This window comes from Meleagris gallopavo, chromosome 4, assembly GCF_000146605.3.
Source record: "Meleagris gallopavo isolate NT-WF06-2002-E0010 breed Aviagen turkey brand Nicholas breeding stock chromosome 4, Turkey_5.1, whole genome shotgun sequence".
In the NCBI taxonomy this organism is placed as follows: Eukaryota; Metazoa; Chordata; class Aves; order Galliformes; family Phasianidae; genus Meleagris; species Meleagris gallopavo.
Genome location: NC_015014.2, coordinates 8,527,012 through 8,546,321, shown reverse-complemented (window position 1 = coordinate 8,546,321; position 19,310 = coordinate 8,527,012). Strand labels below are relative to the sequence as shown.

At 39.6% G+C, this 19,310-nt stretch overlaps 1 protein-coding gene across 3 annotated transcripts in view; it reads left to right on the top strand.

Annotated features, from left to right (window-relative positions):
• SLC7A11 (solute carrier family 7 member 11) overlaps window positions 1-16,416 on the top strand; it is a 61,149-nt gene extending 44,733 nt beyond the window's left edge. The window contains exons 7-12 of one of the 3 annotated variants that reach the window (XM_003205399.4): window positions 2,312-2,435; window positions 3,598-3,701; window positions 4,201-4,297; window positions 7,101-7,250; window positions 8,950-9,127; window positions 14,008-16,416. In XM_003205399.4, coding sequence (XP_003205447.1) covers window positions 2,312-2,435; window positions 3,598-3,701; window positions 4,201-4,297; window positions 7,101-7,250; window positions 8,950-9,127; window positions 14,008-14,075 — 721 coding nt within the window. In that variant the 3' untranslated portion in view covers window positions 14,076-16,416. The other 2 variants (XR_002113930.2, XM_019614485.2) reach the window with 2 other exon arrangements.
• The last annotated feature ends 2,894 nt before the right edge of the window (window positions 16,417-19,310 follow it).

The window sequence follows — 19,310 nt, the reverse complement described above, 5'->3', positions numbered from 1 at the left end:
TTTTTTTTTTTTAATTGTGGATTTTTTGTTGCTGTGGTTACTATCAGCATGAGGTAGTGCTCCTCAGCACTGTAGGCAGGACTCTGTGCTGGGAATGTTCACATTTGGCAGCAAGTGCTTTTTTTGCACTTAGTTTTGAACTGCCATTTTATTTTAGAGGAAATGAGGCTGAGATTTAAGTCAGAAGAACATATGGCAACTAGATTTTGAGAATGGATAGAATGGACAAAGATAGTTTCTTAAGTCTGACACAGTGTGCTTCAGTAATTCAAACGGTATTTGTGAAAATAGTGCAAGTTTGCTGGTTTTGGTTAGAAGCACTTTCTAAAGCTGGAGTGAGTGCTGACTTATTCAACAGCACCATGCTTGAAGCATTTGTCTGTGGTGCAAAAGATATCACTAAAATGTCTTTTTGAGAGGGCTTCAAACCATGTATTCCTACCTTGAATCAGGTACTAAACAGATTTAATTTATACTAACATTGAGTTAGAAACATAACCAAGCTAGCTGCAGAATATCTGGCAAAAAGTTTGCACAGCTGTGTTATGAACACACAGTTCTGCAGTACTTCTTGAGTTGGTAACTCGGTGTTTTTTTTCTGTCAATAAAGCACTTCTATTCTGGTCTGCCTGCTTGCCATAGCCCTTGTATTCTGGTCTTTGCCATGGCCTACTCCATCATTAATAAGCATATGTTATAAACTGACTCCTTCCAGCTTCTTTACCTGAGAGCATGGGCCTGAGGTGGCAATGATATCATATCTGCCCAGATTTGATACTGTGGTACAGCGTGATCTTGTGTATCTGGGTTAGCTACAGGGGTTTGCACAATGATTGCTGAGGTGGGCATGATGTGCAACTGTGATGCTACCCCGCTTTATTTATGTATTCAGTTTAGAGCTTCTTTTCCAGCTGTATTCAGGCATACTAATGGCAAAGATGGCTTCTCTGAGAAGCAAGGACTAGGAGTGACGAGGATCATTAAATTTTGACCCTGCTGTGTTTCTTTAGGGAAAAAATATGTGAAAATAATGCATCAGTATTGGCTTTCAAACTGCCTTCTCCTTTAGGTAAATACACTAGTCCTTTTGCACTGTACTTGTGGTCTCTTCTGGTACACCACAATTCCCACTTCTCTCTCTTCCTGCTTCTAGCTGGTCAGGTGGCCAGCAAGGTTTGCTAGTTGTTGCAGCCCTAACACCTCTTCTACCTCTTGGAATAGGTAGCCAAAGTGAACTGGCTGTGAGGGAGCAGCTCTCAGCTCTGGGGAAGTGCATATACTGGGTTCTTTCAAACTGCACCCCGTGGCCTTGGAATCAAAGGACTTGGTGTTGGTTCCTGATCTGAATCTCTTATTGGTTTCATGTAGGTATCATCTCAGCCTAGTGATGGCATTAAATGGAAAGAAACTTGAGTACGCTTGAGACATCTAGTCTGTCCTCCTAACCTGATCATTTGCCTACAGTGTGCTTTGGATCAATTCAATGTACTTTGCTCATGCCTCTATTTTTCTTCTTTAAAACAAAAATAATTCTGCTTTTCTATTTTGCTGAATGGGAGGACATACTCTATACCAGTTTAAATTTATTATTTGTGTTACTGGTTGATTGTTTGGGTTTTTTTTTTTTTGTCTAAAATGTCAGAGGTTTTGATCAATACGCATAGTATGGAATGGCACAAATTTGTGCTGTTCCTCTTTCTGTACTTCACTCTACTCTCACGTATCCCTGAAAAAATGATGGGGAGAACAGAGGTGTGTGAGGGGTGCAAGAGAAGAACTGCATGGAGAAGTGAGGGCAGATGTGCTAGATGTCTTGGCATGCAGGGGAAGATATCAAACCATCCCTGAGTGTGTTGCCAGGTTTGGAAAGCAATGCCCACCTTGAGCACCTGTTGGAAATGGCACTGCGATTTCTCTCCTGACAGGCAAAGTGCTGGGTCACCCTGTCCATGTCATCCATGCTATAGCTGGTTCCAGCATTAAGACTTGCTGCTTTACTATTGGGCTCAGTCTGAAATGAAAATGTGCCGTGAGTCTTGTATGGGAGATATGGAACCATGATCTTTTGGGATCCCCAAAGGATTCTTCCCTCAGAAAGGTGTCCCACCTCTTTGTTATGGAACTATTTACTTTGTCTAGATGGTTTTGTTTGGATGTGTTATTTTCACTGGTAGTTTCTAATTATGGTATTGCAGGATCACCAAAAATGCACTCACCATCATTAACGGCTGCTTCTTTTTTTTTTTGTTTGTTTCATGTTCGGGAGACAGCAACCAGATTGCAAAATAATGAGCTACCTTATGTATTTCAGAAACATACCCCTCGCAATATGCATTTCAATGATTATCGTCACAGTTGGCTATGTGTTAACAAACGTGGCTTATTTCACTACAATCAGTGCTGGGGAATTGCTGCTTTCAAAAGCTGTAGCAGTGGTAAGTTACAGAAGAAAGATACAAAGCTTTATCTCTGCTGCAGTTGTGTTTGTCCATATATTCTTATTTCCAAGGGGAAAAAGGTTGGGTGGGACGCATATCCAATCATGCTTTGTATGGTTCCTCTGTTACACAGTAGTGTAGCAACCAGGCGAACTTTGATTTTTGTCATGATTAAGGTCATAGCATCCATACTAATAACGTTAGACCATATCTATTTACTTGATGTAACAAAGTCAATAGGACTTGAATTGTCCAGTATGTACTTAACTATAAAATTTTTTACTAAATCATGGGCTGAACCCCTGGGAAGCAGAAAATACAGATACTTGAGAAAGTGGGGGGTCTAGCCTATTTAGTGTAGCAGGAAGCAGTAATGCTGTCTCTGCACATCGTGTATCGTGGGTACTTAGTAAGGGGAGTGCTGTGAATACTGGAGCTTATTTGGAAAGGAGCTGCAAGATACCTGGCTTGGGAATACTGCTGTGATTGGTCTTGCTGAATTGCAGTGATGACACTGATTCTTATATATGATATCAGACTCGCAATGAGGAAATAAAAATTTCCATTTACTTTGCAGTAGTGACACAGCCTGTGACTTTTTCAATTGATGTGTCATTTAAAAAATGGCCAATTCAGTAGCTCCTGGGAGATTTAGGAAAAAGGAAAAAAGAAAAAAAAAAACATTTTGCAGATCTCCAGAAAATTGTGCAGGTCTCCTGTGGTGCCCCAAACACCAAGTAAGGCTCTTTCAGTGACCTTGAACAACAAAGTGTGACTGGGTGGAATGCAGTGTTGAGTAGCATCAGCTAAAGAAAATAAAGGCTGTGGAAAGAAATACCAGATCTGTAGATCAGAATCTGATCTGTTCAGAGTGAGTCTTCTTTTTGAAGGCAAAGTCAAGGCCTGATTCCACCTCGACAGCTCTGTCTCAGCTGGAGGCCTATCATGGACAGTCAGAAGTAAGAGTGAAAGACCTCATCTGCAGCAGCTTTGTGTTGGAGAGGGAGGAGTCACAAATGCACAGCACAAGTTTCAGTGAGGGAAGCAAAGAGGGTTATAAATAAAATTAAAATGCTTATTAATAATTTGTTAATAAAATAAAATTGCTTTCATGTTTTCTGAGGGAAAAGTCATGGTATGTTTTTCTCTCCTCCAACAGACCTTTGCCGAACGATTAATGGGAAGCTTTTCTTTAGCTGTACCAGTGTTTGTTGCTCTCTCCTGCTTTGGATCTATGAATGGTGGCATTTTTGCAGTCTCCAGGTAAGTATATGTTAATATTACTGGAAATGAAAGGTGTAGGATATATATTGAAAATAAGAAAGCAAGTAGAAGAAAGAAAAGGCTTTATTCCTCCAGTAGGAAATTGAAAATGACTGAAAAGTTTATAAAGTTTGTTTTTTCTGCCCTCGCTTTTCTCCTGTTGAGTTTAGTATCATTGCTAAAACCCTTTGAACAGTTTGGAAACGGATCCCTTTGAGTGTAGCACTTCATTAATGGTTGTTTTGTTTCATGTGAAGGAGGTAAATTGGAGGGAAAACATTAACTACTTCTAAACACTGATCATAGTATAAGATGAGGGGGGGGACACAAACAGAGATTACTTTGATTTCTGCTTATGGGCCTCTCTGCTACTCTTTTCATTCTGAGCACCTCAAACGAGCCTAAGAAGTGCTGCTGTGTTGTGTGACTTTCATGAGCTGCTTTGCCTTGTCACAGTAATGAGCACATTTAAAGTCTGTCCACATTTATTTCCCACCAGGATGTTCTTCGTTGCCTCCCGTGAGGGTCACCTTCCGGAAATTCTCTCCATGATTCATGTCCGCAAGCACACTCCTCTGCCAGCTGTCATTGTTTTGGTAAATCATACAAACAAATGTTCCTGCACAAGAATTCGTATTATGGGCTTGCTCAGGAGGATTCAAACAGAATTTGGGCACTGCTTGAGTCTCATTTATTGATGTATATGCGGGCTTTGGGCAGGGTAGAGGACAGAAAAGAGAAGAATGAGACCTGGGAGTTGTTCTTGTCCTATCATCTCCTCCTTGCTATCTTGTTGGTAGCGCGTGACTGCCTATTGCTGGAACCAAATTCATGTCTTATTGCCTTTTTTTTCCTAAGGATGTGCTATAGATGAGCTAGCTCCCTTTCAGAGAGACAAATTCTTGTTAAACAAACAAACAAAAAAAGGTCTTCATTTAACTGAAAGTGCAGCTAAACACTGGTGTCTGGGGGCACCCTAAAAGCTCATTATACCACCTTACAGTGAAAAATGCAAACAATTATGCACTACGATAATGGAAAGTGAACCCTCAGCAGTGTGGTGTAGTGGTGATTAAAAAATGAGAGTATGTGTGCCTGGGCAATAGTCTGTGAATCGTCTGAGGAGAAGCACCGGTATTACAGTGGAAATCCTATTACTGTATTCTAGCATAGAGGCTAGAATGTTGGCTATGTGTTTGCATTGCAGGCTAATTTGTGTAGTGAAATGTTAGGACAAAATGTCAAAATACAAACTTCACACCAATTTGCATAGTGCCAAGTAGATTTCCACTTAACTTGCAGATTTTTTCATAGCTGTGGGTGTTCGACCACTCTTTTGGGACCCATGACTGTAATGTGTTTGGACAGACCTCTGCATCCGGGGGAGTTCTAACTACAGCAGGAGATGTGTGTACGTATAAGTCTGCACAAGCAAGATCAGTTGCTAGTACTGGAATTTAAATCAGTTTTTGCTAGACATGCCTGTGAGCTCACTTTTGAAATGCCAGCTGAAGTATTGAATCTTATATATGCCCACGCAGCTGTAGGCATCCAAGTTTGCAAAACTAGACAGAATAATTATGATGAAAAGTTTTAAGGGAATTCATTTTAATTAAATGTTCACTTTGCATTTTATTTCTTTGGGCTGAAATATTCATAATCATCAGGTAAATTGCATTGACTTTTTCTGTGGAATGAAATGCCCTAAATAAACTAAAATATTCATATATATAGATAGATTTATTTTTTTACCCTGAAAAATGTTTCCTTCTGTTGCATCTGGTCCCATTACTAGTGCATTGATCTCCTTTAAAAAAGTCAGATTCATATGAAGATGGTTTTCATTCAAGGATTATGTTTTTCTTACCTCAGTGCAAGCAGAGTAGTTGCAGGATATATTCTGCATCAGTAGTCTGCATTTTAGCATCTTCTTCTTTTATTTCTCCTTTCAAGCTCTACATGCTATACAAATGGGAATGGATCTTGAGGAGAAATTGAGAAAATGAGCATGTTCAGTGTTTGAGGCCTGAAAAAGAAAACAAAAAACAAACATTTAGGAATTAAGAAATTTGAGTATTTCGTATCTCCTGATATTTGATGGATGTGTATGTAACAATTCCAAGAAACCATTCAGTATGGTTTTGATTCTCTTAGCTCATTTTCACTGGTTGTGCCCTTTGTTGTAATATCACTCCCATAACTGAGATTTCTTCTAGGGACTGAGTCTATATAGAGGAATTCTGACACAGTGTAATTCAGTGGAAAAATTTCCTTTGATCTTTACAGAGAAGTTTGCTTAATATCCATGAGTAAAGAACTAAGTGCTTTGTAAGTCATTAGAGTTTGGAAGCCAGATATCCATATTTGAAGTATTGATCCTTCTGATTCAAATCCACATAGTCCTCACTGCTTAAAAAAAAAAACAACAAAAAAAAAACAAATAGAGACTGCGACTCTAGATCTCTAATGCAAATGTTCTTTATACGAAGATTTAGCCCAGTTAAATCTTTAGGGAGCTGCATTTCAATAAACCTAGAGGGACTGTCACCACTAGGACATTCTCTTTTTCTGAAGGATTGCACAATAGTGATGCTTGTGGGTGTCTTCATCCCCAAATGCAAGGGCTGTGTCATTGCAGGTATAGAATCTCTCATGTGGAAAGTGTGGACTACCCTTTATAGTTGGTCCAAGCTACAGATATTCTGCTTTTGTCCAGAGATAATGCTGAAGCAGATCCATGTAGCCTACACTAATCATCCAACCCCAGGTACAACACTCTGGTTTGTGCATTAGCTTTCAGCCATCTCACAGACATAACTCAAAAGACCTATTTAATGAAGAAATGTATTTATTTTACTGTTGTTTTCCCTTTTTGCTGTTCAGCAACCTCTTGAGTGACAGCTAATTGCTTATCTCTGCTTAGAAATGTTTGCATTTCCAATGTGCAGTAAGTCTACACCCCTCAAGCCTACAGGGCATGCTGCTAATACAAGCTGGCGTCAGCCTGGTGTGCCCAGCCAGCATCCTATGGTGTGTAGCCAACCTCTAACATGCTTCCTTTGTCATGAACAAGCAGAGGAGTGGTGGGCAGGCCCTGTGAGAACAAAGCACAGGGTGCACGTGTGTTGTGGTGCCTGTGTATTTGTCTGGGTCACTGGGGACAGGTGTATATGGCTCACATGCGGTCAGCCAGGATAGACAATGTTGGTTAAACATGATCCCAGGGAACTGGTAGACACTTATCAAACATCTGGTTGCATGAGCTTGCAGACTCGAAGGCTGTGGCCCTCATGTATCTCTGGATAAGACTGTTGCTTCTCTCTATGGCGATGGATTTGGCTATAAAATAACAGAAATCAGACCATTAAAAGCCTCTTACACTCTTAATTTCTTTTGCAGCACCCTCTCACAATGATAATGTTATTCAGTGGGGATCTCTACAGCCTCCTGAATTTCCTCAGTTTTGCCAGGTGGCTTTTTATTGGACTGGTAGTTGCTGGCTTGATTTATCTCAGATATAAACGTCCTGATATGCCTCGTCCTTTCAAGGTAACCTTTTCTCTATGCTGTTCTACATGAATTTTTCTCCCTTGTATCTATTGTCTAGTCAGATAGCAAAGCAGCATTTGCTGATGTAAAAAGTTAGCCTATTTTGAGAAAAAAAACAGAAGTTAATAGAAAATAGTCTGTTACATTGAAGAGTCTCCTCGTGTTTTCCTTCAAGTCCTCCAATGCTATCCTGGCTGAGCTCCCTTCTGAAAGACAATTTTTATTAATTCCCTGGTGGCTGTAGGGGAGCGATTGAGCTTGCTGTGCAAAAGGCAAGGTGTTTGCTCAGTTTTGCCTGTCGTGTTGAGGCAGTGTGAGGCAAGTTAAGGTATTTATGCTCTGCAAAGTTGTGTGAAAATACCTCCAGTCTGGTGTAGTTTCATAAGCTTCAAACTCCAAATACTAGGGCTAGTCATCTAGTCCTCAATTAATTCTATATTTTGTTAAAGATTTGAATAATTTTTCCACCAAAATTCATGCCAGGTATGAGCTTTAAATTCAATTTATATTTCATCGTCTATTCATTATAAATTATACCAAACATGATGTGCAAATAAGTTAGTAGTGATATTACTGTGATATTTGGAACTCACGAGTGGTTTGCAGGCACTGTTACTATGAAACCAGAAGAAAATAACAATAGTTTGGCCCACTGAACTATAGCTACTTTGAACTTAGTTCTGTTGCTGATCTTGCTTCGTGTAACATCTTACAGAGTCAGTTTTCCCATTATGTGTATGGAAAGGTATCATGATGACAAATGTGGAGGATTCTAGCCCTATTTATGTATTCCTAAGAAATCCATTTTATGAAGAACTCAGAATGTGCAGTTGTGTTCTCGCGGGCATAACAGCAAATAAGAAGGTCAACAGCACAGCCCATTTTGCTTTGATTAAAAAAATGCTTTGACAGTGCAGAAAACAGGAACAGTAATGTTTCAAGGCATGAAAGGAAGAAAATAGTCTCCAGGGAATTCTCTAATTCTCCATTACACCAAACATTTCACAAGCTGTGGCACAGGAAGGTGGTAACAGTGATTGTGGTGGCATTCTTTAAAATTGAGAGAATTAATTTGATATTGCTATTTTTTTTTTTTTATCCTTTTAACACTGACACTGATAATGCTACCAGTCATATTGTCAGAAAATTGCTTTTCCAGAAGCTATCAGTTGCATAATGGTATCAAATATCTTTATCAGTTGTCAAATGGGTGTTTAATTTGCTCTCTTCCTGCCAGATTTTGATTTTTACCTTAGGAAGAAAATCAATATCTTCTTAATAGTTTTAAAAGGTGGCTTGTGCTCCATGTTGTGTTTTAAAATGTTTTCTAATAGGTAATTATCAAAGAGGAAATCTTTACTGCAGTTAGTGCTGCTTACTTATCTACTGGAGGATTAGAGAAAGGAATTTTGTAATGTAACATATTTACAGCCCTTACATTTTAAAGGGCATAAAACACTCTAGTGTTTTAGTGTGTAATTAAAAGACTTCTGTGGTGCTTACTGCGTAGCACTTGGCTTAGCTTGGTTCCTGCAGTCACTGGCATTTTGTGTGCCTCTTCTAAAGACCTGCATTTCTCCAGGACTATCCTGTACTGCTGAGTTTTATCTGGTTTACATTTCATGGAACATTAAATACCATTATCATTCAACAGCAAGGTCAATGCCAAGTAATGATTCTTTGTGTGGTTGTATTCCAGGTGCCTCTATTTATTCCAGCATTGTTTTCCTTCACCTGCCTCTTCATGGTTGCACTGTCACTTTACTCCGATCCAGTCAATACAGGGATTGGATTCGCAATAACCCTGACTGGAGTTCCTGCCTACTACCTCTTTATTGTATGGGACAAGAAACCAAAGTGGTTCAGAAAGCTCTTAGGTAAGTCCCCAGGGGGCTCCCCTCCTTGATCCAACTCCAGAAATTTCTCAGGGCTCCGGCTGCTGTGAAATCCTTGCTATCGATTCCCTTGGCTGCTCTGCTCCGGGCATGACAATGCAAGTTTCTTTGTGGAGTATGCTGTAGCATTGGTTACAATCAATGTCAACTAACTAAAAGAGATGTTTACAGCAAGCCTATTCTTCAGCCAAGGAGAGTGACTTCAAATGCCTGCATGCCTCTCTTTCTGCTTCCTTTTCCCCTCCTTGTCCTTACAACCATGTGATTCCTTTTAAATTCAATCTCCCTCTCTTCTACACTGTTAGAGACAGTATTTCACTCGTAGCAGAATTGGTTTGGAAACTTAAATGTCACAGTTGTGATTACAGGATGTGCTTGGTACTCACTGTTGGCACTGCATGTCTGTGTACCACTGAGGAATGTGTGAAAATGGGACAGGCTTGGTTAGGTTTGGTGGGGGTGTGTATTGTCCTTGAGGATGGCTCCCAGCCAAACGAGGGAAAAAGACACCAAACCTGACACTGCTCTGTGGAAATGGTTTCCGTGCTTTGTGACAAACAACTTCCAAAGTGACACGTAAAATACACAGAGAATCATTTTTATGCCTTTTCTGAATGTTTATAAAGGCATTTGTGAAAGTTCGGATATGCTTGAGAAGGGTTATTTGGAGCATAGAAAGAAATCATTGTCATTTATTCTTTTCTTTTTTTCTCACTGAACACGAGAGGAAGTTAGGAAAATGCAGGTAATATTCAAAAAATGAATTAAGAATATGGGCAAAGTACTCGAGATGGGAGAAATGAAACTAAAAGAAAATCTCTTCTGCAAACCAAAAAACTCAACTCCTGAAAAATTTCAGCTACAAATAGTTTTAGTGTATATACTAAAGTTATGTATATTGTCCTATAATATAGGTGGTGAACTGAAAATCTGTGTTTTTTTGTGCTGCATTATTAAAGAATGCTTTAAAATGAGATGCTCACCATAAGAGTATCTCAGTATTTATATGTATTACACTGGAACCTATTATATGTATTTTTATATACGTATAGATGATAAAAATTAAGTCTATGTATTTATATCTCATCTATTGTAAAATTAATGAATTTTTCAATTCATTCTGGGAAATCCATAGACAACAGAGCAGAAAATATTTACATTAAAAAGGTGCTAGTTTAAGGCTATCAGTTCCTGGTCTATTTAATTTTATATCAGGAAAGTTGTAAATTACATGAAATACCCTGGGATTGAGTAGAAAATTCCAGTGCAGATGAAAATAATTGTGTGCAAAAAGACATTCCATTAAATAGTTGTTTGTCTGTTTGTAATTTCTCAGACAAATAGATATTTAGGAACTAGGAGATTTTCCCTTATCATACCCTGGAGATTTTTAGCATTTTCTGTGAAGACTCAGAGGTTTTGGAATATAGTCACTTGAATCTCTGGCCACAGGATGCCAGTGTTGAACCACATTACTTGCATGAGAGAAAAAATGTTCTCTTTAAGGTAGTCTGGGTACATGTGGAGCTCATTCTGCCAGCTGTGACAATGAAAGTAAATCTTCTAGCTTTTCAGATAACACAAAACTCTCCTCCTAGAAAGAAGGCTGGGTGCCTGTGTAATGTATGTGGACACAGTGTGCTGGCTCAGGGGGGAGAGCAGCGGGTGCCAGGCAGTGGGTGAAACAGCTTGTTTGCTCTACAATTATTATTCCCAAAATAACAACAGTAATGATGGAAAAGTGATGTTGACAGTTTTTAGGTGGAGTAGAGAGGGGATTTACTTGTTAAATATAAAGATTTTTTTTACTTCTCAAAGTAAGCAATAAATATTCAGCACGAGGTCATTATTAAACTGGCATGACTTTAAAAGCGAAGAGTGCTCCTCTGTATGGCCTGAGAGTGTTTTTCAAAGGCACTGAATGAGGATGAATTCACTTAAGGTACCTCTGTGAGATACAGGATGGAATAGTCATGGCACAGCTGAGAAATTGTTATTCCTGCTTCGAAACCATATGCATTAGAAGAGTTTAGGCATGAAAGAGTAATTCTGGACACAGTGTAAGTGGAGAGCGTGAAAAAAATTGATTGCAATTCACCAAAGGCAGATTTTTGCCAGATGAGCTGGCTAACTGTCTTTGAGAAGATAACTGATTTTTCCAGACAGAAGGGAAGTGCAATAGATCTAGTGTACTTAGACTTGAACAGAACACTCTGTGCAGTACTGCTGGGGGTCAGAGCTGGTTGGTCTGAGCACAGTGTCCTGCTGGTAAGGCTGTGCCCAGTGTGCAGGTGGCATGGGTCCCTCTTTGCCCATTTGCAGTCACCTTGTTGGGGTGAATGTCACTTGTTCATCTCCCCAGACACGCCTTGGAACATGCTGCAAGATCCCGCAGGTACAAACCAGCCTCACAGAAGATGAGTCTATATATAAGTATTTTGTAATTTTGTAATGATCAGAGGAGAGGGATGTTGAACAGCCAGGAATAGTGAGTTCAAATACCCAGCCTGAAGATGAGTCGCATTACCCAAGAAATCCCCACCAAAGACTGAATGTCTTTATTCTTTGGATGAGCACATTTTGACTGTCCTTAATGGCATTTACATTGCCCATTCTCTTTACCAAATTACTGTATTGAACAAAAGATCACTTCACAGTTGGAGAGGTTAATAGGGTCTGGGTGGTATTTTGCAGTGAGAATAACATTTTGTTCTTTTCCAAAGGAATTTTGCTGTAGCACCAAATGGCTGGGACAAATCATTTTCAGGTAGTACAGGCTTCATTTGACCTCTGCTTGCTTGCTTTTTGTACAACTAATGTGAAAATGAAAAAAAGTCAAGTCTAGCAAATCCTTTGAAGCAGATGAATGTGTAAAAGGATGGGGCACCAGCACCAGGAATCTTTCAGAGGGACTTCTCAGTTGATAACCCAACAGTAGATTCATGCTTTATTTCTCTAGAGTGGATTGAATCGGGAAGTCTTTAGAAGTTGAACGCTCTTTCTTCATAGCCTGAGCCCATACTGGAAGAGAAATTTTCTGTTTATATAATGAAATGTCTCCTTCAGGGTTATGTACAAACACCAGAGGATGATGCTTCCTCACTCAGGACACAGTATCATATATTGTTTGCTCTTCTCTTTTTTGAGCATGTGATGCGGTGATCCACAGAAAATTTCCTCAGTGTATGTTGCTGCAGATTTTATGTCCAGTCTTATAAATATGCAGAAAATTACTGGTTTTTTTAATCTTCCAAGCTCTATATGGCACTCATAGAACTGCCAGCTCAGGGCTTTTTTTGGTTAAGGTTGTTGGAACTTATTCACAGCGACTTCTACACTTGAAATGGGAAATTAGGGTTGAAAGTAGAAAGAAGAGGTGTCTTTACTGATGATACTTTGTCTCATTACAAATGGAAAGGTGGTTGTAAATCCAGGTCCTGCTAAAAGCTGACAATATAAATACTGACTGATGACAGAATGAAATGTTCTTACTCCGTCTTACCTTGTATATATTGCAACCCAAAACAGCCAAACTAGCAACTCAACCCCCTCACTCCCATGCTTGTGCGATTGCTCCTCCATTTGCTTCTACTGCATGGAGGTGAAAGAGGGGTGGCTGCCTCCCACTACAGGGAGGGCAAGGCTTGGCTGCAGGTGGCTGGGCATGGTTAGTCTAACAGGATATTGATGTCCCAGACAGATCTCGAAGTGCCTTGGCTCTCTCTCTGCTGCTGTGCCCTTTCTCCAAGAACGGTTACACCTCAGCTCAGCTTGACAGCAAGTCTCTTTCTTCTTACTCCTTTGCTCATCTTCAAGCCTGGAAGGAGTGGGCCAGCCAGGGCGAACCCCTGCTGGCTTCCCACTGCTGGCCATCCTCCTGCCCTTCACCTCAGATCCACACAGCCCAGATCTGAAGTCCCTGCTGCTGGAAGGGAGGGAGATGGAAGAAAATGCCAGTCCCTGTTGAATCTCAGCCTCTCTGACTCCATCAGTGTGTAGTCTGAGGGCAAGCTGGCTATGCGCTGTGCTGCTGACCTCCAGAGGAAAGAGCAGAAGATGGCAGAGGCTCTTAGACAGCGAAGCAGGGAAGCAGTTCTGATTCGTGTCTTCTGAGAGCTGCACTGCTTTACCCTTCTCACTCCTCATTGGTGTAGATGCTGACACGTATTACTAGACAGGGAAACAGAAACTTTCTTTCACAATAAATCCTTCTAGCTGAAAATGTGTTGCTGAAAATGGAAAAGAAAAAAAACTAATAAAAGAAGTGGTAATGCTCTTTTACTCTTCAATATATAAATGAACTGTGCCACTTATGAATCAGTTCTCTAAGTGGAAGGAACTTACAGGATGGAAATATGTCCACAGTGACAAAGAATGTAAAGTTTCTTTATACATGTGACATCCTTAGATCTATGAAGCATTATAATCATTTTCTTTCTTCCATAGTTTCTTTGTTTTGTTTCCTTTTTTTGGTTAGGCAGAACTTGGCACAGCTGAATTAACTTGTCTGAACCCTTCCAGAGTTTTATTTTAACATTATGACTGTGTTAAAACTAAGCAGCTGCGGAGAGCAATCGTGTTTTACAGTAGTCCTTAAATGCATGCATACCTTTATTGAACAGGTTTATGCCTATATACCTTTCTGTTGTTATTTTATGTCAATATCATGAGAGGTAAAGAACACATAGTTAAAATGACAAAAAAATAAGCCAGGCATTTAAATGATATGTGCATCAGGTATATGTAACTCATGAACACTGTCTGCAAGCAGGTTGTGTAGCTGATGAGACAGTTTTCCTGGCTGCTTCTTCCTTCTCCATCCAACCAAAGAATCTCCCACACGTATGCTTTTATTTTTGCAGACACTGGAACTGAAGCATTGCAAATCCTCTTGGAAGTTGTCCCGTCAGAGGAGGACCAGAAATCATGATCTGCATCTACCCAAAAACGCAGCCTTTGGCTTGATGTTTCATTTCAACCCGAGGAAGAGCGTGTGGAGATGTCTTCCTCCTCCTAGTGCTCTGCAAAATGGAGGAACAAATCACAGCTGAGATGGATACTGAGTGTGTCAGTTGCCAGAACTGTATTTTATGATGTTGCAATTATTTTTTTTTTTTAATGTGGTTGGTTTATATGTAGAGAGCAAGAACTTATGCCATAAGGACTCTTTACTATTTTTTGTTAGTGTTATGTTTTAATGAAACATAGATTCTTCAAACAAGGATTTTTGTTGCATTGTCACTTAAAGTAAGTTTAAGCATTGTGTAAGTAATAGTCAGGTGTACTGTGAAGAAGGTATCCTACTTGCTGTCCTGAAGAACCTACTCTGGCTAGGGAAAGGGGCAGATGAAGCTGCTGAGTATCACTTAATAATGTTCTTCCTCTCCCTCTGTTTGGCAACCCTAATTTACTTATGTCTTGCTTGGAGCACCGGTGCATTGATGCAGAAATACAGTGGTTTCTACTGCGTTTGTGGTGGTGAGATCAAGGTATAACATAACACATAAAAGCATCTTCTGAGAATTAGTATTTCTACCAGCGGGACAGGTAGATTTTAGCCTGAGGGCAGTAATTTCATACATGTTCAAGTTTCTACCAGTCAAGAAATTATGACTATTTTTGCCAACATTTCTTTGTCTGTGTATATGAGAAATACAGCAACAGAGTAATTACCTTCAAATCGGTATTTGAATCCGATCTCCGTTGTTATATGAATATTTTCTATCTGGAAGCATACAAACGTGCATTTATCAGTCAGGCAAACATGATTTTAGAGTTTTAGATAATTACTTATGGGCAGCAAATGAATAATGGTCACTGGTTTTATAATCTGTGGGAATTTTGTATAGACACGGCAATAAATGCAATACTGTTTTATGAGTAAGGTGTAAGGCAAGCTACAACAGATTTGCTGATTTGAGTTGGGAACACATCTAATCTGTGGGTTTTTTATTCAAGCACACTCCAATTAATTGGGCTTTGAAACACCCAGGGAACAGGTGCTCTGCCATCTTCTTCCTGGTTTTATCTCAGCTGAAACAGAGAAAAGCTATCAAAACTGATAAAATCAAACTAAATTGAAGTTTCACCTTCAGAATGATGTTTGATCTGAAAGCTGGCTCAAATATGAGCTGAAATTTTGCCCTATAAAAAAAAAAAATGGAGATAAGGAATTTTTTTAATGCTTAAAAATTCAGTTTTATACAATTAATGAGAGACTACTCAACCTTAAGACTAAGGTTTGTTAGCACTCCGTTAAGAATATAACGCTTACTGAATGCACTACTTTTTGAGCTGTTTGCTATTAGCAAATTGTACGTTTCATGAAAACTTTTATGGAACTAAGCAACATTAGACTTCCTAAATAGGGAGGAAAGCACAACTTATAGCCAGACCACTACAGTAAAGGGAGACTGTATTTTGTACATGTGTTGTATATATCCAGAATATTTACCATTTTAAGGGTGTACAGTAAAATATCTTAAAATTCCTAAATGTTTTTCTTTCTTGTATTTCTGTAGTGGAATTTCATAGAAGTAGGGAAATGGGAGTAACTGATGATCTAGAAGAGTGGAAATTTAAGGCAGAGAGCATTCTCCAAGCTATTTTAACTTTAAATATTTGCTGTTTACGGTAACTTAAAGTGTTATTTGAAAATTCTTTTAGGCAAACACTTTGGCTAGATTTTTGTACTGACAGTGCAAGCGGTTAGTTGGTATTTACACATGGGGCAGAAGTGTGCTTTTGAGGCCATCTCCTGCCCATCCCAGTCCCCCACGTTTTGACCTGTGTCAGCATGGAACACCTTAGGCGTACACCATCTTCATCCATTTCTCATGGAACCAAAGGCTTTTTGCCCTCCGGGAGCAGGACTATCACACTCCTTGTTTATGAAATCCCACCAGAACAAAGCCTCCTCCACACTGATACTGTGGGCAGCAGGTCTTCCACATCAGCTGTTTAACTCTGCGTATTCACTCCTATTGTGCCGTATTACTTGAAAATTTAGACATAGCCAGTGTTAATTTGTAGAAATAAATGGCTCTGTAAGTATAACTGAATCTTACTTTATTTCTGTTGTTTTTGCCGTCATGGACTTTAAAGTTTAGGAATGTTTCTGAAGTCTGACCCAATGACTGTATTTTACTGTATTTTCTGTTCGTGTAAGGGCTTAATTTGTCCTGAGAGAGCTCCTTTGACTCATTGTTTGTGAAGATGTATATTTTGGGAGAAAAGATGTTACCTGCAAAATAAAAAAACTAATTTTTTTTTGAAAATGCCTATTGATTCTGATTTCTGTTTTAGTTTCTTTAGCACACACAATCGCCACACCCACACAATGTTCTAATCAGATTTCCATTGTGTTATAAAAGTTAGTATTAAGGACTTTTATGATACGTGGAAATGATGTGTATCATCAAAAAAGGAGAGAAAATAGGTTACTTTATATACATATGTATATATATATTTAAAGATGTGGAGTTATTTTTTAAGCCTTTTGAAAGTATTCTCTTCAGTGTCATAAAGGAAATTCTTCTAGGATAATAGATATATTATATATATGTTTTTCATATTAGAGATCATGCCAGTGAGAGTGCTCTGTGGAGAATTTAAAGATCCTTAAATGTTTTGCTACTTTTTCTTGCCCTTACAACTGTTAGTCCACTGGGCTCTATCAGACAACTTCTTTCTTTGTTTTTTAGGTGAGTGCTGCTCCTTTTTTTTTCTTTGAACTTATTGCTTTTCTGGGGTGTTGGCAGAAATCTCACCAAAGGCAGCAGAAATGAACACTTTATGCAAGTAGAGAATACATCTGAGGTTTAGTACGTCTCTGAGAGAAGCGGGTCAGCATTTGAAGCCTCAGAAATCCTGACCTAACTTTGCTTTCCCCTGATCCAGCCTGCTGTGTGGCCTGAGGCATGATCACACCAGCAAGGTCTGCTCTGGCCCCTGCAGCCTGCCCACAGTGCTGTATGGGTGCAATGTGCTCTCCTTCCCTGCCTGCTACGGGCCCTGTGTCCCACACTGGAGCCTGCCTTGTCTTTCAAGAGGCTACTGAGCAGTACCAAAAGATTTTTGTATACTTCTCACACATCTAATATCTCCTGGAGGTGTTTGCAAAGCAACTTTCGTGTCTTTTATTGAGTTTTTGGTGCATTTTTCACTTTGTACAGATATTGTTGCTTATTTTTGTTCTCATTTGTGCATATTAAATGTTGCCTTTTAATGCTAACGCACTCTAACAAAGGGATTTAATCTGATTTAATTTAAATATGCATCTGATCATAATAAATTAAGGGTGATGCTGGCTTAGGGAGAGACAAGCTTGAGAAAACTGAGCTGCCACAGGTCTGATATGTCCTGTGCTAAGACCTAAGATGCATCCCATGGGCCCCTCAGTACAAGAAAGGCATGAGAGCCTTGGAGTTTGTTCAGAGAAGGGTAACAAAGCTGCTGAAGGGTCTGGAGCACAAGTATTATGGGAAGTAGCTGAGGGAGCTGGGATTGCTCAGTCTGCAGGAGAGGAGGCTCAGGGGTGACCCTATCACTCTCTACAACTGCCTGAAAGGAGGTTGTGGTGAGGTGGGGCTTGGCCTCTTCTCCCAGGTAACAGCAATAGGATGAGAGGTAATGGCCCCACATTGCACTGGGGGAGATTCAGGTTAGGAAGAATTTCTTCTCCAAAACAGTGGTCAGGTGCTGGAATGGGCAGCTGAGGGATGTGATGGAGTCACCACCCCTGGCGGTTTTCAAGAAACGTGGAGATGTGGCACTTAGCAACATGGGTTAGTGGGCAACGTTGGTGATAGGTGGATGGCTGGACTAGGAGGTGATCCTAGAGGTTTTTTCCAGTCTCAGTGATAAAGTTTCTAAGACAAGTATTTAGAGTTAGTAGATTAGTAGATGAGATGATTTCTGGAGTCAATTGCAGTTCTGTTCTTAAAGAAGGAGATGGGATGGCTAGCTGTAGGCATGCTGAGTGAGAGTGAGATGAACCTGAAGTTACTGCAACCAGTATAAACAGTTACTAAAAGTGCATATAACATAAGCCAACTGATACAGAGTATCACGATTTCTTCCTAAGAATTACTTTCTTTTTCAATTCAAATTGCAATAGATGTTTCATTTGACTAGAACACACTGCATTTCCCAGACTTTCTAATTAGAATCAAAGTCAAACCAAGCAACTTTTCCAGAAGGAAGTTCATCTGTCTTTGACTAAGTAGCCAGTTCATATCCCAGCTTTCTGTGGAAATATTTTTGGAAGTAGCTCTAATATTTCAGCTGAATGCATATTCTTCTTCATTTCTGAGGAAAATCAACTTTCAATTGAGAATATTTCAAATATTCTAAAGAAAAAGATTAAGTTACCCTGTTCACAGGATATGTTGCTAATTGTGTTGATACAAGATGCAAAAGGACTTTCTATAACATTTAGTAACACAAGTTTTGCTTCAAGCATCAGACAAATTCCAGAATTCAGACAGAGTTCTATCAATTGTGGTTTTAGAAAACCAGTTGATCTTTCTGCTCGCTGCTATGAGTAGGGGGGAGGGTGCAGACTCCCCCATGCTCACACAGGATCTGTCCTCTGCGTAGCCTCGCAGCTCTTGCTATTGTGTTTTTCTCCTTCTGACACCCCAACCTGTGTTTCATTCAGTTTTCTGAGGTGGCAAATCTGGAGTAATCTAGGAAGGTCTCCTTACATGAAGTGCCTTCTGCTGACTTGCTGGGACTTGGCAAACTGATGCTGGATTTCTTGTTGGTGTTCAGAAGCCTGTATTTTTTTCCCCCCTACATGTCAGTCCACATGCAATTTGATTTTTGCTATTGTCTTTTGCCAAGGAACTGCTGGGGAGTATGACTACAACTGACACACCAATTCAGTTTACATTGGTTTTCTTTTTTTCTATTCAAAGGAACTTTTGAAATACTCTTTTCCTTGAAGTGCAAAGACCCAAATGGATTAAACACCTTTCTCAACAAAGGCTTGACTTTATCAAGAGAGCATTTGGATTCTCTTTAAATTCCTAGCAACAGGAATATCTACAACATTGTGATCTAAACCACAGCTTTGATATTTTCTAAATATCATGTTGGTGATCCAACACAATTATAGAAGGACTGTGGCTAGGATGGGTTTTATGCTTGCACAGCTTATTCT